General features: G+C 40.3%; 2 protein-coding genes across 4 annotated transcripts; one reads left to right on the top strand and one right to left on the bottom strand.

The window, feature by feature from the left end:
* Positions 1-337: 337 nt before the first annotated feature.
* On the bottom strand, positions 338-3,543 carry LOC114426358 (homeobox protein engrailed-1-B-like). Of its 2 annotated transcripts, none has more exons than XM_028393723.1 (2): positions 2,721-3,543; positions 338-1,330 (listed from the first exon to the last, which is right to left on the bottom strand). In XM_028393723.1, the coding sequence occupies exons 1-2, from the start codon at positions 3,265-3,267 to the stop codon at positions 1,008-1,010; spliced, it is 870 nt and encodes a 289-aa protein (XP_028249524.1). In that variant the 5' UTR covers positions 3,268-3,543; the 3' UTR covers positions 338-1,007. The 2 variants fall into 2 exon arrangements, with proteins under 2 accessions (XP_028249524.1, XP_028249525.1); XM_028393724.1 differs by having other exon boundaries at positions 338-1,327.
* A 4,906-nt stretch (positions 3,544-8,449) lies between these two features.
* LOC114426774 (macrophage receptor MARCO-like) lies at positions 8,450-18,475 on the top strand. Of its 2 annotated transcripts, XM_028394402.1 has the most exons (13): positions 8,452-8,653; positions 9,358-9,456; positions 10,772-10,926; positions 11,244-11,361; positions 11,485-11,529; positions 12,774-12,845; positions 13,369-13,437; positions 13,936-13,980; positions 14,174-14,242; positions 14,606-14,641; positions 14,754-14,807; positions 15,582-15,746; positions 16,378-18,475. In XM_028394402.1, the coding sequence occupies exons 1-13, from the start codon at positions 8,542-8,544 to the stop codon at positions 16,506-16,508; spliced, it is 1,170 nt and encodes a 389-aa protein (XP_028250203.1). In that variant the 5' UTR covers positions 8,452-8,541; the 3' UTR covers positions 16,509-18,475. The 2 variants fall into 2 exon arrangements, with proteins under 2 accessions (XP_028250204.1, XP_028250203.1); XM_028394403.1 differs by lacking the exon at positions 9,358-9,456 and having other exon boundaries at positions 8,450-8,653.
* The last annotated feature ends 4,334 nt before the right edge of the window (positions 18,476-22,809 follow it).

Genomic DNA, 22,809 nt, shown 5'->3' with positions numbered 1-22,809 from the left:
ATTTATATGGACTCTGTGTAACAACTGTAGTTGCCCCTAAGTCTGTTTGAGACGGTATAACACAGAAAAAAATGATTATTTCTTTGACATTTCACACACACACTGCAGGCCCCAATGTAAACATATATTATAATGTACCATTGATGTTACATAAAGAATATACATTTTGCGCTGGAAACATGACTTGTTTGCGATATGTGTGCAATTAAAATAATTTAGGTCTTTGTGTATTTTGTGTGTCTCGCTACATAAACACAGAATGAATGTGAAGATGGCAAGTTCACCCATTCTACAAAGTTACAGACTGTTACAAAGTAACTAAAATACTCCTACAGTTCTTTTAGTCAGACCTGTCCTTTTCTTTAACCGCTATTTTTTGGATTTCTCATGTTGTTCATCTGTATTTTGCTTGTGATGTAAATTTTGTTTTAAAATGCGCCGGAATGAGATAATGAACTGTCTTTAAATTGTTTTCTATTCTTTGTAATATGTTGCTCTAGAAGAGTCAGATCAGATGCGCTTCTGTAGCTATAAGGCCTTGAGGTTCTGAGTGTGTCTACGGTGGCCTCGTTCTATACTGAATCATAGGCTGTCATTTTGTATTTTTCACCTGTGTATGGCATCTCAGTCAACTGTAGGGTTATTACAGGTCTTTGAAGCAGTTGGTCCAGAAATGAGGCTGACTGCTCTGGCGGTGTTTGGTGTTGTCTGGGGGCGGTTGGAGCTCCATGAGGCTCCCTGAGGTGTTTCTTTTGTCTTTGCTGTTTCTGAAACTGTCCAGGCTCTGCTTTCCAATAAAATCTTTGGTTTTGTTGTGACAGATCAGTCCAGTAGTATGCAGTCTGTTTGTCTATTCCGCTTTCGAGTCATCCTGAACAGGAGGAGATAAGGAAGAGCAGTGCCAAGCACCCCCCCAAAGCGCGCTTCGTTAAATTAGATATCATATTTACAATGTACAGAGTATGTGCGGAGGAGCGTGCGGTCCTGTCCCCATGAAGCGGTGTGCCTCAGTCGCTGTCCTCCTTATCCTCCTGGATGGTGGTGGTGGAATGGTTGTACAGTCCCTGCGCCATCAGCTGCAGCGCCAGCCCGTTCTTGAAGCCGCTGGCCTTTTTGATTTTGGCCCGTTTGTTTTGAAACCAGATTTTTATCTGGGATTCGTTGAGGTTGAGCTCCTGGGCCAGAGACTGCCTCCGCTGCTCCGTGATGTATCGGTTCACCTGGAACTCCGTCTTAAGTCTCTGCAGCTGCTCAGCCGTGAAGGCCGTACGCGGCCGTTTGTCCTCTTTGCCGCTTTTCGACTTTTTCAGTTTCCGTGTCCTTGGGCCTGCAGTAAGGGCGAAAGGACAGGAGAGCGGGAATATAAATATGCAGCGCATGAAACGAGTAATAATCATCAATCAGCCTATCGAAAAACCCATGATGAGCATTTTGACACAGCGCAGAGCTAGGTTATTTTTTTAATAATACATTTCATATTGTATATATTATTATTATTATTATTATTATTATTATTATTATTATTATTATTATGTTTTGCCTGCTCACCTGCCCGTTCAAACAATTCATTTAGGCGCCTGACTGTGAAGCTTGAAAAGATTCGCTTGTACTCACATACTACAGCTATTATATATATTATTACCATGTAGTAGTAGTAATAATAATAATAATAATAATAATGATAATAATAATAATAATGATAATAATAACAATGCTATAGAATACCCACATTTTTGAATGAGTCCAGTAATATCCGAAAATATTTGAGGCTTCTGCAAGCGTAAATACTACTTAAAATACATTACTTAGATCAATCAAAGACTGCTGTGAGACGTTGTTAAAGGTACATTATAAAGGATACATTTTATGAAGAGGCTCCCGCTGTGACAAAACTCACAATGTTGACAGTGGGATGAGAAAAGCTGAGTTTATTTCAGATTTGAAAATATCCGTCTGCTTTCTGACATATGCCTTCGCGTTGCCCTGTAGGCCACTTGTACATGTTTTATTGTCTATTGAAAGTGTCTGCTGTACAGTAATTGTCTTTAACTTCGTTGTGTTTTTCTCCGCCATGCTTTACTGACAGCAGCTCAGCGCAGGAAACACGGCTGACATACACACTAACGCCGGGGAGAACAGGCTCTCAGGTGGATGTGAAGTCTGCTGAAGCCCCCTCCAAAGTATGTCACAATGAAGCCCTGCCCGCTCTCTACCGTTACACTGTCAACATTCAGCGCAGCGTCAGTCTGTTTCTTTTAATAAATGTCTTCAAGTTAAGCTGTTACAGAAGCTTACTTTTCTCTTTTTTTCTTTTCTTTTTTTTTTAAAAAAAAGAAATGAAACTAGAAACGGCCTTGTTTAGCAATTAACAAACTACATCTCAGGCTTTTAAAGTGTTTCATTATTTAATATTGTGCTGCCAAAACATGTGTCTATATATATATATAGACATATACACACACACACATATATATATATATATATATATATATATGTGTGTGTGTGTGTGTGTGTGTGTGTGTGTGTGTGTGCGTGTTTAAAACAGAGAGGATTTAGGGAAAATCAAATGAAATGTCGTAGTATATAAAATCAAGTTTGATATCGAGCGGTAAATATGTTTGGTGTTGTTTGGTGTAGGAAAATGATTTTACCTGTCAGCATAAGATGCACATGCATATAAGAGTCGTTAACGAACCACAGTCACGATTCTACTGCCTTACCAGATGAGGGCCTGTCCGAGTACCGTGTGCAGTACACCCATGCCGGCCAGAGCAGAGGCTGCGTCTCTGGTGTGGGCGCCGCGGTGCCGTTAAGCACCACCAGCGAGGAGGACGTGTTCTCTCCGGCACCGCCGCCCGTCCTCTCCTCAGCTTTTACGCCTTCGCTGTTCCCGGTAGAGGCGACTGTGGTGGCTGTTCCGCCTCCGCTGCTCTTTTTTGAACTCGCCAAGGAGGTGTTGGAAGATGCGGAGGACGAAGTGCTGTCACTGCTACAGTTTGAGTCCTGGGACAGCGTTCCGGGAAGGCTCGGCCTGCTCAACGCCGGGTGGAGGCGATCCCGGGCGGATGTCTGTGCCCTCTCACGCGCGCCGTTCTCCTTCTTACAACCGAAGTCTGGACGCAGAATATTATCAATAAAGAAGTTGGTGGTTCTGTGGGCCTGCTGAGCGACCTGTAGAGGCAGTATGGGCGGCGAGGGCAGGCTGGGAGAGGGGGAGACGCTCTCTCTCTCACTATCCGTGCTGTTCAGATCCCGCTGCGCTTCCATTGCTGCTTCAAACACCAACGTGGCTTCTTTTCTTTCAATCCACTTCCACTCAGTGGACCTGTATTGTATCCAAAATATGACTACAGGAAGCACTAAAACATAGTTATTTTGTCTCCTGCATGTGTTGCTTCTTGTAATTATTCGGAGAGGGTGGACATCCTGTCTGCGTAAAGAAGCTCTGGCGCGTCATGGCCGTTAACTTACAAGGCTAAAAGACTGGTCGCGGTTGTTGTTGCGCACTGCTCTCACACCCAGCTTTTCACCGCTGTATGACAGTCTGCTCTTCACAAAGTCCTCACATCACATCACTGCGCGCACACACTCATACTCACTAACCAGAGGAGCATGAATAACATCCAAAGCGCAGCGGGCCAATCACCAGCCGGAACACTTTTGGACATCGGGTGACGACGTCCAATTATCATACGTCTCTGATCCAGGAGGGGAGCGTGAAGTAGCGAGGCACCTTCATAGAGAAACCAAACAAGAGATTATCACTGCTCCGCGCCTTCAGCTTTGTACGGTATATATGTTACATCTTAGTGGAGGAGAAACACACACACACACACACCCGCTGGTGGATGGATGAATGAAATTCAAATAATTATCTCTGAACAGTTAACTTTACCTGGACAGGTGGGCCCAGCGGGCCTTGGTGTTAAAACAGCAGGAGTTAAACTGGAACGACTTTCCTCTGAGCTCATGTCTTGCTGGTTCTTTCATTTGGGCCCGACAGACCAAGCCTGTCAGCCTGCACCCAGAGGCGATTCTGGGTCTCTTTGTCATCACACAAGCGCACACACACATATTCCGCAAAGAGAGAAGGCCTGCATACCAACCGGCACCATAAACGATCTCCTTTCTTATGTTTTTTTAATAGTTAATGTAAACTGAAATGTACACGTCGCACAGCTTCATATGCGTCATTTCAACGCCGCACAGCTCCAGGTTTGACGCACTCTCTCCATTGTTTTTTCCTCTTTTCGGAGGTGTAGCTGCCATTGTCAGTAGGTATTGTTTTCCAGCCCGAGCTCTGGAAAAGCGCATTCTTATCTCACGGTAAGAGAGACGAGCTGCCGGCGGATAATTTATAGGTTTTAATTACTCCTTATTTCGCCCGATCAGCCGGACGTTCATCACCTGGCTGCAGGAGAAAAGCAACTCAAAGGCTCTGTCAGCTCACCGCTCCAAACACTTCATCAAAGTGCGCTCAAAGTGGGCAGATAAAACAATATAATGCAGCTTAATGACAGGCGTGCTGCAGAGGAGGGTTTTCAAAGTGTTAATAGAAAAGCACGAAGGAACAACTTAATTGGTGTAATTCATAATAAAAATGGTTGGATTTTTTTCATTTATGTGTTATTGTGCGGACTTACACAAAAACGGGAAAAGGGTCGTATTTACACTGATCGTCTCTCCATTTGAATGATTCCTGACAGGACATTGATAAACTAAATCCTGAGATGCTTGAATAGGCCTCAGTGTCAGCGCAATGTCTCCAAATAGACCAGCTCCTCTAAGGACGAGGTGTTTTTCCACTGATCTGCCGGGATGTCTATTTTCAACATTATTCTTTTTTTTATCCCGACAATACAATGCTGTTTTTTGTATGTAGTGTGTGGCTATTTAATATATTTTTTAATATAAAATGAGCAACATAAGAATGAGTGGTATGGCATTATTAATGTTCCTTTCGCAGATGGATCGTATAGCTTTAGGGACAGTGTTTTCAATACACACACACACACAGTGAGGCTGATCACAGTTTTTCTGTCGGTAAGTCTGTCCCTCTCATGGAAAGTCTGTCGCTTCTAACGTCCCTCTCCGTTGTATTGAAGATTACTATCTTATCAGCAGCACAGCACCTAAAACAGAGATAAAAACAAAAACAGAAAAAATAAGTCTACATTTTAATTAACGCTATTATTCTGAAAAGTTTATATATATGTAAATGCATTCAATTAAAACGTGCTGTATACAGGATTGAAACGGTTCAAAAAGTTCAATGTTATTTATTCATTCTATTTTCTTAATAGTATACATTAATACTTAGTGCTGCTTGGCATCAGTTCCAGCAGAAAATATGTTGGCCCCTTTCGAAAGATTTATCAAAGACACCTAACGCCAACTTTATTTTGCATAAACAATATAAATAAATATAACGGTCTTTTTTCTAACATGACTGTTATTAGTATTATCATTATTATTATTCCAAAAACAATTTGTTTTGTAGCCTAATGCTTTCTATATTTATTCAATCATTGGTAAAATTGTACAAAAGAACATAGATTATAGAATATAAAACTTATTTCAGGAAACGTTTTGCAGAAACAGGAAAAATAAGCAGTATTCTGTGCAAAACAGTGACTGACTTGGGAAGAGGAGGTGATGCTGCTGAAATCAGACACAGTCTATCAGCAGTGCGACACTGAAATACGGCTTCAGCATGAAAATGATATCAGGGCGACATCTGGTGGTTAGTGTGACATGTTACAGCCTCCAGCATACAGTTAGAGGAAATTTTTTGAACTCCTACTGATTTTGTAAGTTTGCCCACTAACAAAGAAATGACGAGTCAATATTTTCAATGGTTTATATTTACAGTGAGAGACAGAACAATAAGAAAAACATCTAAACTTTTGTTGGCAATCACAGAGGCCAGATATTTCTTGTAGTTGGCAACAAGGTTTGCACACATTTCAGGAGGGGATTTTGTCCCACTCCTTTTTTTAGAAGAAGTTCTAGGAGTCATTCTTCCTCCTCCTCCAAACACGGCGAGCTGAGGTGATGCCAGAGAGCTGGATTTTGGTCTCATCTGACCACAACACTTTCAGCCTCTGAATCATTCAGATGTTCTGTGACAAACTTCAAACGTGCCTGTACATGTGCTTTTTGAGCAGGGGGACCTTGTGGGCACTGCAGGATTTCAGTCCTTCACAGCATACTGTGTTACCAACTGTTTTCTTGGTGACTATGGTCCCAGCTGCCTTGAGATCATTGACAAGTTCCTCCCTAGTAGTTCTGGGCTGATTCCTCACCGCTCTCATTATCACTGAAACTCGAGGTGACACCTTGCATGGCACTCCAGACTGGGGGAGATTGGCAGTTATTTTATGTTTCTTCCATTTGTGAATAATCACACCAACTGTTGTCGCCTTCACACCCAGCTACTTGGTGATGGTGCCCAAATACACCTTAGAGCCAGAAATCTAGCTGATTAATAGGAGATCAAACACTTATTTCATTCATGAAAATGTGAATTAATTTATACCCTTTGTAAAATGCATTTTCTGGATTTTTCATACAGGCCACAGCTGAAACAGTGGTAGGTTTGAAAAATCCAGAAAATGCATTTTACAAAGGGTATAAATTAATTCACATTTTCATGGTTATATATATATATATATATATATATATATTATATTATATTATATTATATTATATTATATATGCTACTATAGCAGAATAATTTGGCAAATGACCAACAGAAAACAATTCAATTCAATATCAATGTATTTATATAGTGCCTTTTACAGTCATAATTGGCTCTAGGTGCTTCACAGAGACCCAGAGCCTGAACCCCCTTAAGAGCAACAGTGGCAAGAAAAACTCCCTTTTAACAGGAAGAAACCTTGAACAGGACCCGACTCATAAGGCGAAGCTTCCTGCTGCTTTAGTTAATAAATAGTAATAGTAAGTTAATAGTAATTAAAACAAGGATAAACAACAGAGACTGGTGTAGTATTCAGGAGCCAGACTACAGGTCAGCATGCAGGTCTGGAGGCAGAGAGAGAGAGGGAGGGGCACAAAACTACGAGGAAGACACAACATGAAACCTAGAGAGAATCTTGATCGTTAAAGGTGCTGTATAAATAAATAAAAAATTGAAAAGCAAAAGCAAAGATTTAGGTTACAGCTAGATCATTAATGCTTTGTTAATGAGTCCTCTTAGGTGACATTACATGGGTCAGTGAAGAGGAACAATTAAAATGTAGGATGGCAGATAGCTAGTCTGTCAAGGTTGGTGTTGAAGAGCGGACACAGATGCAGGATGTGGAGCAGCGTTTAACAATAGAGTCTTTATTCTCAGTCAGGTGGGCTAAAGTCCAAAGTTCAAAACTCAAAATCACACAATAAGTGGCAAAAACTCCGTAAGGCAAAAACAAAGATACTTAGTGAGGAAACAGGATAAAACAAGGCAAGGCAACCTGGAGAACACCCCAGGTCAAGGCTGGCAAGAGGAATGCTCATTCCCAAGGTGACAAGACAAACTGGCACCGAGTGCAGGAAGGACGCAGACTAAATACACAGGGATCAGGGTAGACAACTAGACACAGGTGTGACACATGAGGGAGGATCAGGTGGTCACCAGGAAGAGGAGGGGGAACACAAGGAGGGGGTAGTCAGGACACCTGAAATGAGAGGAGAGTCAGTGATACAGAACTAAACAGGAAATAGCAAAATAAAACAGGAAGTAACACAGGCACAAACCAACTTTAAAACAGAAGCCCTGGCTCAAACCTAAAACCCTGACATAGTCAAGAGATGCTGTGTTGTAAATTTAAATAATATCTATTTAAATATATAAATAAAATATAAATATATAAATACATTTAAATTTACAACATATACATGTGCAATATTTTTTCCATACTTGAAAAATGTATATAGACTATATTCTCAGGACTGTGCACTAACTTCTGTGTTTGCACTGAAACTGGTTGAGGGCTTTAATCTCATTGTCCTTGTATATAGTGAAAATAAAAGGCATTCTATTCTATTCTATTCTATTCTATTCTATTCTATTCTATTCTATTCTATTCTATATTCTGTGTTGAAGACCCATTAGTCACACTTCTCTAAGGGGGCCTTTATTTTAAAAAAATCAAGACCAGATTACCAAAAAATGGGAGAGGTTTGTGTTTCATCAAGAGATTGGAAAGCATTGTAACAAGAAAGACATAATCCAGCGATCTCAAATGTCCTTACCTTTTGTGCTTAGTTTCGTCCACTGTTTTGTAAGACGTTTGTGTTGCTGTAGTTAACCAACATAGCAACTTCCTCATTCTCCTTCTACCTTCATTAAATGGGTGTTTGCTACAGAGTTGTGGCCAACTCAGCTATTTATCAGACACAGTTCCTTCCTCTATCCCTCTGGTAACCCTCTAAATCTTTCTTAAAGATGTTGCAATCTGGGAAAGAATCAAGGTTTGCTAACATCATGTACTGCGTGTTATAATATTTGCTGAACAAGGAAGTAAAGACAAGTCTGAAATGAACATGGAGACATCAATGGACAGGATGGCAGAGCCGGTTTCATACACCCAGACTAACCCACTGTTTGACATGTTCCTCAGCAGGAGTGATCTCTACAACTTCCAGCCTGGTGAGTACGAGGAAGAAAATGCAGAAAAATGCAGATAGCTTAGACAGCCTTTATATCATATACATATGTGCAGAATAATGAATTTTCAGGTGAAGAGGACAAAGGACAAGCATTATAAGTGTCAGACAAGCTCTCCTTTAACAGAGACTGTACACCGGATACCATTTTTGTACACATAGATTTTTTTATACAGGGATACCTTGGCTAAACTTTGCTTGGGGTTCAGTTGAACCTTTCTGCAATAATGACAGATAAATAAAACCTGAAACATTTCATGAAAGTCTTCTATCAACAATTACATAAGGATAAGGAAACATTTCTCATTGCATTTACTCAATTAAGGTTTACAGGATGCTGCATTGCTCATGGCAGTTGTTGTTAAAACAACCTAACCATAGACATTTATATTATTCTCTGCTTGTAAACATGACATTTCCAGATACATGCCCATGACCAGGAGATGGCAGCAATGTTTAACCTTTAACATTAGACACACAGCATGCTTTCTAACATGAGCTGTCAACTCCTCGAATTCATATGACCACACCAGCATTTTTAAGACTAATGTAAGCATAATGTACGTAATTAGAGATTAAAGAATGTGCTGCGAGTTGCTAAATGTTTCCTTCAATCCACTAAAATCAACCATTTCTCAAGGACAGTGATCACTGGTGGTTTTAATGCACTTGCTGCTTGTGTTTCAGATCTGAAGCCAGCAAGGCCAAAAAGACAGTGGTGTTTGAATGTAATTGTGCTTTACCTCATCTTGCAGACAGGCCTCAATGCCTTTCTCATTTATAAAGGTACAGTTGCACTATTTAAAATATTTACTGATGTTAATTGATACATTCAATGCACATTATTTGCTATGGCTGAAAGTTGGCAAGACTGTAAAATATTACATGTTGCTTAAAAAACTTACAAAACTGTCTAAGACTGGTCTTCATTATGTTGTATTGCTAAGCCTGTGACTAGGTGACTACGTCAGCCACATGGGTGAAAGGGTGGATGATACAACATTGCTTCAGGCTTTCATCAAGAAGGCTGGGCTCCAGCTTAGGTTAAGGAAAGACCAATAGAACCTGTCACAGATTTTATGAGAGTAATGTCTTCCATTTCCAACAAGCCTTGCCAAGTTCTTGGCTACAATTGTAAGAGCATTTAGTTCCATCCATCCATCTTCAACCGCTTATCCTAACGTTTAGTTTTCCTTTTAAAATGTGTTTACTTTTATGAATGTGTGCCTTTTAGAACACACCATAATCTAACCCCGGACGCTCTACCGTAACAAGAAGAGTTAAACCTAACAGTCACTTAACATCATTCCATCTCTTAACCTGGCCAATACACCCTCACTGTTCAGTTTTGGCCAGAAACAATGTGAAATAACACACAAATAGCTCAAAAATGGGAACCATTAGTCACACATCCCTCAGGGGGCCCTTTATGTAAAAAAATCAAGACCAGATTATGGATACAAATCTTTGTTGACTTGGATGCTCCAAAACAAAATGGGAGGGGTTTGTGTTTCATCAAGGGATCAGAAAGCATTGTTACATGAAAGACATAATCCACCGATTACAAATGTCCTTACTTTCTGTGCTTAGTTTCGTCCACTGTGTTGTAAGGCGTTGTAAGGTTGCTGTGGTTAACCAACATAGCAACTTCCTCATCCTCCTTCTACCTTCATTAAATGGGTGTTTGCTACAAATTTTTTACAGAATAACTCAGTTATTTATCAGACACAGTTCCTTCCTCTATCCCACCTCCATAATTCTATCTCATAACCTGGAAACAGCATGAAATAACACAGCTTAAAACAGATTTATTCATGCCAAACATAATTAAGAGTCACATGGCATGTTAACACAGCATAATAACAGGAACATTATGGTAAATGTCAAACACATTCAAAGCTCCACCTGTGATGTTTTTTCCACTTTGGGCTGATTCTCCTGGAAACAAGTAAATTAATCCCCAGCCTAAAAACATCTAAATGCCCTCAATACAACCCCTAAGACTGGGACATCTAAATGTGTACACAGGTCTTTCAAGCCTAACGTTTAAAGGTTGATGATGGTGGATATCATTTCTAACATCCCATCATCGATGTCTCAGTTTTCATGTTGCAGGATTCACTGGCTGACCCCAGATCACAGAAGCAGAAATCCACTCTCATTTCTCTGGGTGATGACAACCTCCAAACTCTTATCTTCAACAACAGTGAAGAGTCCAAGACCCTCAAGGGCCAGCTGGGGGCCCTGCAGAGTCAGGTCCTCTTAATGTTTTTTTATGCACATTGACTGAGCACAACCAAAGACAATAGTCTTGAGTTAGTACTCTTTATGGCCATGTAGTGACATGGTTTTGTACATTTTCATGGCATTTCATAGGAAGGGGTGAGCACATTACAACCTCTCCAAAATCACAAAGCTCCTTCCATTCCAGCTTATGCTCCTTTCAGTTTGCTGCTTAATATTTAGTTTACCTCACAGTGCACACAATATTTGTAAAATATTGTTTCAAGAGTCTCAAATTACATACTTTAATATCACAGCCAAGGCTCACAGTCACTTTACCATGACAACAGGTCAACAACCTGTGTGGAGAAGATGGTCAGCTGGACAGGTTGAAGGCTGGTCTGATCCTGCTCAACACAAGCAACCACAACCTGGAGGACAAATTAAAAACCATCAGCCTCAAACCAGGTGTGTCTGTCTGTCTCTGTGTGTGTTTGTGTGTGTGTGCTTGTTTAAATTAAACGATTCAGTAGCTGAGATTCAGAGTTTGGTTAACATAGAAAATATAATTGGTGTGTATTGCTACCTCAGGGCCTCCAGGTGCTACTGGTCCATCAGGAGAAAGAGGACTTAAAGGTGAGTACACATAGCTATTAATATTATTGTATCACAAAAATCATATTCAGGTTCACAGGAGGAGAGTTTCAGTTGTCTGGGTCAGCCTTTGTTTCTGTGTAGGTGTAGAATTAAATGGTCAACGCTAGCATTGTTGGAGAAAATAATAGTAGAATAAAAGTTATTGGACAAGGCTCATAATTCCCATGATTTACTAAAGGTGTGTATGTGTGGGAGGATGTGTTAGCTTTCAGGTCTGCTGATGATCTCAACATTGATGGAGTGTCATCTCTGGTCAGACAGCTGCTGAGACCTGGTCGATGGATGAGATGCAGCTATTATTCTTTACATGCTTGCAAAGTAGTGCACTGACATTTTCCATATAAAATCTTTATCACCACAAGACTTTTCCGCTATTTGACAAATTACCTGAGTGGAAAAGATGTTTTCCAATAGGTCAACAGACACCCCCCACACCACCACCACCACCCACCCCACACCCTTTTGGAAAAAAAACACAAGTTGTTAATCAAGTTTACAGTGGCTGCAGGAGGAGGCATACTTAGTGTGAATGAATCAACCTCCTCTAGTCATATCAACCTCTTAATCCTATTCTTTAAGACACAGGACAAGGAGAAAAAGAGGCAGCAATCTACCACTCCAGTTTTTTTTTATTAATCTGAGATGTTACTAAATCTGAACCATCCACATGTGTTTTGAACCCAGCTCAGCTCAGCTGCTTTCTTTGAGTGTCCTTCCATATTAGATCAAACTTGTCTCCAAAAACAGGTACCACAGGATATACTGTATTGTCCACAGGCTTTTCAGCTTGCTGTAACTCACTTCACTTTACCTTACTTCTTTGACCCAGGTGTAACCTATTGACCTACATTCAATCTTTAGGGTTTTTTCAAGAGTTCTAAGATAATGAATAAACATGTTAAACGTCTTGACTTTCATGTGATGAAGGTGAGCATAGTGTTAGTTGAGGTAAGCTATGAAGTCAAGGTCAGCCTAAATTGTATCAGTTCCCCCCTAGCTTGTCAGCTATGACATAAACACACAATACATTACTGCTACCGCACCAAGATTCCAAAAGCAGGACTAGAAGGGCAAAAGATAAATCTTTTGTTTTTTGCTTACTAGTTATTGTTATATTTAAGCAAGTTAAATAACAGGTTTGCTATCCATCATTCTTTGGCATTATTATTCTGCATGTTAAAGGCAACAGCATTCTTTTCTAATACTATGTTTTCTTTTTCCAGGTGACAGTGGGGTTTCTGGACCAAAGGGTGAAATGGGACTGAAAGGAGAACCAGGAACTGCTGGTGAAACTGGTGTGTTCTGTCATCAACAGTGGTGTCATATGATCAGTGAAAAAAAGAGAACCTTCAGCAGCACTACAGTCTGGACAGAGTTACAGATCATCCAACAATAGCTTAAGTTAGCTTAGCCCATTACACAGAGCCCTTCAGCAGTCATAGGAAACTGAATGAAGACATTTTGGCTAAGACAAGACTAAACAAAGCAAATTAGTATGTTTTTAATTCTTCGTAGTGGTGGTCATAAAAGTTTTTTTCAGCTACTGCGGAGAATACTAGATTACTGCAAGACGACAATAGTGCCGTACATTTTCTGACAACAGAACCATGACCTTCTATAACATGAACTAATTTGAGCTCCTGGGTGGAAAACTTATCAGCAGATTTTAGATATGTGGAGTTTCTCTTCCTTCTTTAACTTCTCATTGTTATCAGTAACATTGCTCACATGCTGCTATTTACGGAAAATATACATGGGATCTGCATAGCCTGCATTTATAAAAGATGGCTAATAATCAGAATGTCTTCCTGTGTGTAGGTCCCAGGGGTCCACCAGGGGATCAAGTACCAGGTCCAAGAGGTGAAAAAGGAGAACCCGGGGGCCCAGGTAACCAACACATTTCTCTGTTCTTGTGGAGTATGTAACAAGCTTAAGGCTTTGGGTCCAATGACCTAGATATGTAAAAAAGCTTTAAGTTACTGTAGTGTTTGCTGTGCTGTGCTAATTATTGGCCTATGAGGTGTACATTGTTTAAAAAATATAAATACAATTCAACCCTGATCAAAAATTAGATTATTTACGACAGACATTTTTGAATGAATTTGTTATACAGTATTTATTATTATATTTATTTTTGTATTCGTTTTTTAAATCCATTTATTACCAACAAAAGGCCTGAGTTATTAGATGTATATCTAGATAATAGATAGATACTTTATTCAATCCTGCTAGTTCTCTACCTGCAGCAGCACCCCCTCCAACAGGTGGCCGCCTATGTGGCCTATGCCAAGAGCCAGCTCTGTAACTTTGTACTCTGCAAGAACTGTGACCCAGGCTAGCATTACTGTTTTTAAGTGGCTACTTCCAACTGTGATCTAATTGCAGGCCCTGGTGGAGACAAAGGTGACCCTGGTTTTCCTGGTCTGCAAGGTATCTGTATGTTACATTTTGTATGTAAATAAATGCTATAGACATTTTGTATGTACCTCTCACATAGATAGCATTACACTGCATTGCAGGACGATGCGGATTAACAGATGATGGATGGATGGATGGATGGATGGATGAAAAAATGTTATATGTCTGTGTAAAAAACACAATGTGTTGTGGACTTGCTCTGCAGGAACTCCTGGTGTTGGTATTCCTGGGCAAAAAGGAGACCATGGAGATGTTGGTCTACCCGGACCTCCAGGTCAGATTCTAGTCTTTATTAAGTAGTCATGCTGCACCATGATTTATCTTTCTTGTCTTTACAGTTATGTGTTCAGCAAGGAGTTGTGTAATTTCATGTACATCAGTGTATTTTACCATTCAGCAGATTGCTGCCATCCTAACTAAACATGGATTACTTTACATCCTGTAATCACTTTGTGAGACACTTTCTAATGTGTGAACTGACAAACTGCTCGGATCACACAATACTTACATACGGCTAAAGGGTGTTAATAGGGCTAAAATTCAGAATTTAGAATGTTATCCTTTCCCCACAAGAGATATAAAGTAAGAATGCCCAATTTAACCAGCCATGTTTATCATTTTATCATTATTTCAACAGGTGTAAAAGGACCAAGTGGTTCCAATGGAACTGCAGGTGAATACACACTGATGCTCTCATTTACAGTAGCATATTTCTCTCCAACTCAGTGTTGACCTGGGTTTAAGCATTAAACTGTTGATATCATAGTGATCGTTTTTATCCACAGGTCCTCCCGGACCACCAGGTGCCAAGGGAGAGAAAGGAGAATCAGGGAAGGAGAGTAAGTTAGCATGATACTAACCACAAGGTGGTAGTATTTTCAAAAATTAAAAAAAAACAACAACAAAAAGACAAATTATTTATTTACTACAAATAACTAACTGCTGAAATATACATCCACTATAATATAAACACAATAGTTTCATCTTGCTCAACAACCTGTCATGTTTGTTCTCTGTAATGTATGATGTCTGTGCATGTTTGTTCCTCTCTCTCCTTCATCCTCTCTGTCCTGTCTCCCTCTTCTCCTCCTCTACCCGGCTGACTGTCAGCAGGAAGGTTCTCCTTTTGAGTCGGTGTTCAAGGTTTCTTCCTGTTAAAGGGAGTTTTTCTTGCCACTGTTGCTCTTAAGGGGGTTCAGGCTCTGGGTCTCTGTGAAGGGCTTTGAGATGATTCTAAATTGAATTGAATTGACCCACTACAATCAGATGATTTTTGATATTTTTACATAAAAACCAAAGAATTAATATTATTATTAATAGTATTAACTTCTAAACATGGCTGTAGGTGCAGTTACATTTAATGTCCCCCACACTCTCATTAAGCCACTTGTGATTTAGCCTCCATATACAGGAAACATTGTGATTTGGTCCCTGTCAAAGATCAGACCTTGCCCATTGTCCCGCACAAATCAGATTGATAGTCAATCATGATCAAATAGATCCCAGACCTTGATGTGTATGTAAGGGGTGATAAACCTTGTTCATGGTGCATGTTCCAGTCACTGTGCTGTTCTAGTCTAAATTCCATCATCTCCACCTTTGTGCCACTGCAGTGATCGTGCGTCTTGTGCCGGGTAAAAACCAAGGACGTGTGGAGGTTAAGCATAACAATGTCTGGGGCACCATTTGTGATGACAGCTTTGACAGACTAGATGGAATGGTGATCTGTAAGATGTTGGGCTTCACATCCATTGTTAACACCTTCACTGCCACATCAGGTAAGGAGCCAGCACGCGTTCATGTGTGCATGTGTAACTGTATAGCCTTTAGGTTTAGAAAATGAGGGCAATGGGAGTGACCTAAAGTTAGCTTTCTTATGTAAGAGTATTGACACAAGCTGTTTCGATCCTTTTATCTGGGTGGGAGAGAAGTAAGTAGCTGCTACATCCCTTCCAGTCTCCTTCCAACATATTCCTCCTGTATTGTAGATAATGGTCATTAAAATTAGGCCTGTCACCTAATGTGTATGTGATAGAGCAGCAGAGGCTCCTGTACCTTTTGCCTGGGCTCAGTAGAAAGAACGTGCCACGGAAAGGGCTGTAAGGGTCATTTATGACAGGTATGGCTCTGAGAATGCAACATTAGGTCATTGGGTGGTTTATGTGATAGCTGTCAGATTATAGAGGTCACAAACCAAATAAGCATGATAGTAAGCCTCCTTTCTAAAATACAGGGTGTGTGTATTCCTTAGAAAGAGGTGGTAGGAATCATATATTGGCAACTTACCAATAATATTCAAAACACAGATCACAGTTCAGAGAAGAGCAGCTATGTTGTTGAACTTCAGATAAAATACAAAATAAACTTGTGAAGGCACATGTGTGTTCTGACACTACTGTCCCACTGCAGGTTCTGGTAAGATCTGGCTGGATGAGCTGAGATGCACAGGAACAGAGACGGACATCTTTGACTGCCCACATAATGAAATTGGTGTTCACAACTGTAACCATGACGAGGATGTTGGAGTTCAATGTATCTAGATTGACAAAGAAGAAATGCCTTTTTCAGCCGTTTTAAACACAAACGTAAACGTATATGCATACACAATGTAATTACCTAACGGCCATTATAAATTATACATTTATAAATATAAATTGCTAGTTAATAATGTCATTTGCAACCACAAAGTCAGACAGTTAGCAAACAGCTGTGGAGATGAATTGTTATTGGCTAGACAGTGAATCACTAATTATAACAGCAAGTGGGCTATAAGCTCAGCCAGAAACATGGCTACACCACACACCAAGTTGATAACTTCTCATAAACTGGTTTAATAATAGAGTGCAGTGAAGATGACATATTTTGTCACATATCTTGGCAGTCATACCATTTTTAATGGAGCTTAATTATAATCACCAGAAGTAAAAAGCTAACTACATGGCTGTGAGTGAGGCTTCCAGGTTATGATGATAGTAGATTACAATCGCTGGTGCACAATGTGTCGTAGAATAAAGCATGGGACTGCAGGGACCTGCAGCAGACTGCCTCCATTAGCATGCAAGAGAGTGTCACTACTGGTGACCGTCCGGGGTGTACCCTGCCTCTCACCCAAAAGCTGGCTGGATGGGCTCTAGCCCCCCGCGACCCTGCACTGCAGGACACGTGGGTTAATGGAAGATGGATGGATGGAGAGTGTGACTAAGGCCAGGCACTTGATACTAATTCTATTTTTGAAAATTACTTGTCTTCAGGAAACTATAGTATAGAGTCAAATTGACAGGATTTTAAACTCCTGGACATAATCTGACCTGGATGAAGTCTGCACAGGCATGCTTGTCAATGAACTTATGTAGATATCTATATTTTTTCTTCACTTAACAATAAGATGTTATTCTTAGACTTTTCAACCTGTGTAATGAAGAGTCCAGGGGTTAAAAAAGAACACTCATGCCCACCTGTCACCACATGGTGGTGCTGCTGTTATGACTTTGGTTTTCAATGATGTAAAGCACTGGCAATGTTGGATTAACTGTTGACTCTGCAACAGGAGTAATGCACAACACAAGAACATTTAAATCATCAAACCACACCAGACCAAAAAACATGTCTTTAAATATACGTTTCACTGTGTATTTATGAGGTTAGTTCAGAACCATTGTACACCTTTTACTCTAATGCTCCAAAACCTTCTAAACAAAATGAAACTCTGGTTTTAATCATCAACAGTTAAGATGATGAGAAAGAACCAATTGGAGACATTAAAATTGAGCGCGCTTCTGTAAATGAATAGGCAGGCACAGCAGGAGAACTCACCTCCAGGTCTTGCAAGGCTTGATTCACAGTCTAACTGCTCTTCCTTCAGGGGATGTCACCTTGAGTCATTGCCATCATGTCTGCCTGTAAGTGGCCTAACTCCCTTTTTTCCCCACATCCATCTGTCCAAATGCAGAGGGACGACTGGAATGCAGTAGCAGGCTAGGCTATTAAAAATACAAATTTTAATTCAGCAGCCTTGTCCAACTGTTCTTTCCACAGGTTACTGCTCTGGGTGAAAGCTGGAAATAAACATGAGGGGAGTCTCTCTCCATTGTTCATTAGCAAATTCAACCTGGATCGCCTAGGCCTGCTCTGTGGCCCTAAGACCACTGCCTGTAATTGAGGGCTGATGTAGATAAATAAATAATAGGTGTGAGGGAAAGGGAAGGGGAGGACTACATTAGGGTAGGTAGGGTAAGGGTGCACGCATAACCTGTGTGCACTGCCTCAGACCATCTGAGCAGTTGAGCATTTAGGAAGATTCATGAACCATCACTGGACTTTACCTCTGAGTCTACCAGTCTGTCCCTCTCACTGTCTCTTCACTTTTCTTTTTGTAGACTTAGGTCTTATTATATTATTATAATTCGCAGTAGAAGCAGTATTAGAACTGGATGCTTTCATTGAAGGTGGTGTCTGCTTGATTTAAGAGGATGTCAATAAGAAAACAATTTAAATCTTTGTTAACAAATGGTGTTTAACTGATGAATAACTATTGACTATTGCTAACCGGCTGTTTTTAGTAGGTATGGTAATGAGTGCTGTGTGTTGGGTGTAGGAGTTTTAGCTTGACTTTTGGAGAATAAAAGCAGCTCTCTTTGTATGACTAAGGAATTTCTTAAGATTTCAATTCACATTAAATCAACTTCTGTGGATCAGATTTCACATTTTTGACACTTCTGCTTGTTTTTGACGCTTGTGTTTTTCTGGTCTGTCTGAATTAGCATCTGAAACAGCTGAAGGAAATCAGTGCTGCAGCTGTCGTCACCTCTGTTGTCAGCTCTTGTGTTTATTTAGTCAGAATCAAGATATTATAATTGCCTGAAGCAGCATCATCATCACTGAGTTGGCCATGATGTAGGTACCCACAGAACATTTATCCTTGCTCTTCTCTTGTGACTGCATGCAATAGCTGCAGCACTAAAAAATGTGCTTTGCATTTTTCAACAAGTAGGCAGCTTTCCTCTGAGGGTAACCTTCCCCTGAGGAAAATCAGTGAGTGGAAATTCTCTAGAAAGGCATCACTCTCAGGGACTTGGCAGGAGTCAAGTCTATGTTTGTAAGAAGAGATGTTTTCTTGAATAAGCTATTAAACAAGTGGGAGAGTTGAAGTAACAGCTTAGCTTTGCTGCCTTGACAAAGCTAAGCTGTGGGAGTGAGAACAGATGGAAAATCCTGCCGTGCTACAGTTCCATTCTAGTGATAAATCATTAATCTTCCTCCAGCTCCAGCTGGGGGCCTAGAAGACAGGGTCATCCCTGCACACCAAGACTGGCTCAGCCAAGACCTATCAAGAGCTGACAATACTCACCATGCCTCGATGCCAAAGGACTGGCAGGTGTGATATCAACGGTAGCCATTCCCCTTCATGTTCTCCTGAACTTTGTCAGAGTACTAATGTGATTGTCTTTTAGTATTAAAATACTGTTAAATTAATGCTGACTCTATCAGATCACATCTACATCCATTTAAAATCTAACAAACATTATATGAGAAGTTCAGCTTAAGTTTTTCACACCATAGTGATATGACAAAAGCCTAAAAGAATAAAAGGACATTTAAACATCATGTAGAGCATCATGTCCAAAACAGATCAACATGACATACAGAATGCACAATACAAAGATGTGGATAGGGTCAGTATTATACTTCCATCTGAAATGTAATTTGTAGTATTGGCAGTTTATCACTCACTATTGTCAGATACTTTTTTTCATTGATCTGTTGTGCCCATGAGGCTTCTGATTGGCTTTCTTCTTCTTCCTACACTGCCACCTACAGGCTTGTTGGTGGCAGTGTTGTGTGGTGGCAAAACGGAGGGAAGGAAATATTTGTTTTTACAGATACCCGTGAATGTGGAAACAGGGTCTCAGTCTACAGGCTAAACACACAAGACGATTTGGTGGGGGAGACCTGACACCTTACACTGACTTTTTCTGTGCTGCGTTATGTTAAGATCTCCTGATGGGCTTTTTATAAAGATTCCCCACACATCTATTCCCCAGTATTTGACAGCTACTAACCAGTGCAAAGAGGTAACCGTTACAATAGGGATTTCATTAGAAAGGCAGGGCTTAATTTGACACATTAATCTGAAGCTTCCCCATATGTGTGGCATTGTATTTGACATTGTATGTCAGACAGCTGAAGCAGAGCTTGGCCCTTAGCCCTAACCAAAAGATATGTATAAGTGACTGATTATGAATAAATGATACAGTATAAGCCTACAAGTCTTTACTTTTCTCTGGCTGCGCAGCAGCACATTTTCCCCATCTGGTAGCATGGTCAGCATAACATATGGTATGTGACCAGTTACATTGTTAGCCCCTACAATATAAATTGACTCAACTCTCACAGTATCTATTGCTGCCACAAAAAGACTTCCTCTGACGTCTGTTGCACTGCAGTTTACAGTGTAAAACAACAACTGTTGTTCAGCCTCGTATGTGGTGCTAACTATGGAACTATTTTTAATGCAGTCATAGTATGCCTGTCTGTATTTCAAATAAAAGCAAGTGTGTGTGTGTGTGTGAGAAAAAGAGATAGAGAGAGAGAGAGTTTTATTTTTATATAATATTATTGCACACACCTTTTTGATGTTTTGTTTAGGAAGTATCACATCAGTGACAATGGTTTGAATAACATTTGCCATAAAAATAACAGGGTAGCCTGTAACACTTTCAGACTAGTTAGAAGCGTTTCAAAAAGTGTCCCATTTTCTACAACAACCTCATTAAGATAAAAATCACTCCTTCCACCTCCCATGCTGTAAACTCAGCAAATTTCTGTTTACTTAATATCAGATCGATTAGTAATAATCATTCATCTGCCAGGATTTTATCATGACAAAATAAAATTGACTTCTTTGCCATCACAGAATCTTGGCTTGCCCCTGGAGACCATGCTCCCCTCATTGAGTCATCCCCACCTAACTATTCTTTCTTTCACCAGCCAAAACATACAGGTCGGGGCAGGGGTTGCTCTTATCCACAGAAATGTTTCGACTTTGACTACCACATTTGGCCATTTTACCACATTTGAATATCTCTCCTTTGGTGTAAGAAACAACCCGCCTTTTTTATGTGTCCTAATTTACAGACCTCCTAAACTAATTTCTGGTTTTATTCAGGAAATGGCCCATATTTTTATCAATCATTATGGTCAAATATGACAGGGTCATTATTTTAAGGGATTTTAACATTCATGTTTGTTTTCCTACTTCTTCTCCACTTGCCTCTGACTTCATTAAACTGCTACAATCTTTTTATCTGAACCAACATGTAAAATCCCCCAGCCACAGCAAAGGTCACATTTTGGATCTTGTGATCTCAAACTGTGTTGCCATAGAACAGGTATCCCTAACAGCATTTCCTGTCACTGATCACAGTGCAGTTCCAATTTCCACTCCTTCCTGACCATGAACCCATCAAATAAATCCACTCTCGCCCTCTGAGCTCACTCTCTGTTCCGATTTTCTGTCAAGCTTTTATTGAAAATTGGGAATCTGAAAAGGAAAATGGCAGCACAGTTGAGGAGCTGGTTAGAAATTTTAATAGCACTTGCATTTTAGACTCCATAGCTCCGGCTAGATGTAAAGATTTTTAAAGCCCACAGAACTGCCTTGGTTAGACGAAGAGACAAGGAACATAAGAATATATTGCAGGAGAGCTGAGAGGAAATGGAAAAAAGACAGACAAGGCACATCACTGAAGAATTCTCGGCATGGAGATGGAAAGTGTATGATCATAACCCTTACACACAGGGTTATGATCATACACTTTCCATCTCCATGCCGAGAAAACCTAATTCAAGCAATGACTGGAGCATGTGGCGACATCAGCGTGGAATCTTGCCAGAGCTGGATTCGGCATGCTAAAGGATTCTTTCCCCTTGCCTTGCAAGGGAGAACATAGCATGTGACGTGGACGAAGTCCTGTGGCCTCACCCAGCAGAGAGGCGTGATCCTGAGGCAGAATAAATGCTATAAACATGTCTTGTTTATTTTTTTCTTTACATAACTTTTGTTTCTCTTTTTTGCTGCAGTTTTTTAAAGCTTTATTTTATTTCTTTTTGTTTAAATCTGAGTACAAGAATAAAATTATTCCCGCTATCCCACAGTGTAATGGCTGCTAAGTTGTGTTTGCACATTAGCTGGTTTTGTGTGGTTTTTGACGGAAGTGAGTGATTTTGATTAAAGTTAAAATGGTTTTGGGTCAAATGTTTGGTTTTGCAAGAGGAGTCAGAAGTTTTGTGAACGTAGCTTGAAAATTGGATTTTGTGTTCACAGTTTAGAGAAAAGGAGAGCAGGTTTCAAGAAATGTGTCTTAGCAATTCAGAAAAACTGTAATCCTCCTAGACCTCAGCACCGCATTCGACACTGTGGATCACAATGTTTAATCAGCCGTTTGAAGTACACTGTTGGAGTCAGTGAAGTGGCACTAGAATGGTTGACCTCATACCTGTCTAACAGGTCCTTTTCTGTGAGACTGGGTGACACATTCTCAGTGTCCACCCCCTCGTCCTGTGGTGACCCCCAGGGGTGCATACTGGGTCGTCTTCTTTTCACTATCTAAATGCTACCCCTCAGTGATATCCTGCGCAGACACAATATTAATTTCCACTGTTATGTCGACGACATTAAACCCTATATACCACTCACACCCGGTAGCTCTGATGTCTCACATATCTTGTCCAGTTTAACAGAAATTAAGAACTGGATGTCCAGCAAGTTCTTACAGTTAAATGATGCTGAATCAGAAAAAACTCCAGTTATGTTGCCCACCTCTCCGCCTGTCTTGGCACCTG

This window comes from Parambassis ranga, chromosome 21 (genome assembly GCF_900634625.1).
Source record: "Parambassis ranga chromosome 21, fParRan2.1, whole genome shotgun sequence".
Lineage (NCBI taxonomy): Eukaryota > Metazoa > Chordata > Actinopteri > Ambassidae > Parambassis > Parambassis ranga.
Note: the sequence above shows the minus strand (reverse complement) of the source record. Positions and strands in the feature narration are given on the sequence as shown.

Excerpts from the sequence above, each read along its gene's own strand:
- LOC114426358 (XM_028393723.1), bottom strand. The coding sequence starts at position 3,267 with ATGGAAGCGCAGCGGGATCTGAACAGCACGGATAGTGAGAGAGAGAGC. Across the intron at positions 1,331-2,720 it reads CTCGGACAGGCCCTCATCTG|CAGGCCCAAGGACACGGAAA; the intron begins GTAAGGCAGTAG and ends TCGCCCTTACTG.
- LOC114426774 (XM_028394402.1), top strand. The coding sequence starts at position 8,542 with ATGAACATGGAGACATCAATGGACAGGATGGCAGAGCCGGTTTCATAC. Across the intron at positions 12,846-13,368 it reads AGGAACTGCTGGTGAAACTG|GTCCCAGGGGTCCACCAGGG; the intron begins GTGTGTTCTGTC and ends TCCTGTGTGTAG. Across the intron at positions 14,243-14,605 it reads TGGTCTACCCGGACCTCCAG|GTGTAAAAGGACCAAGTGGT; the intron begins GTCAGATTCTAG and ends TTATTTCAACAG.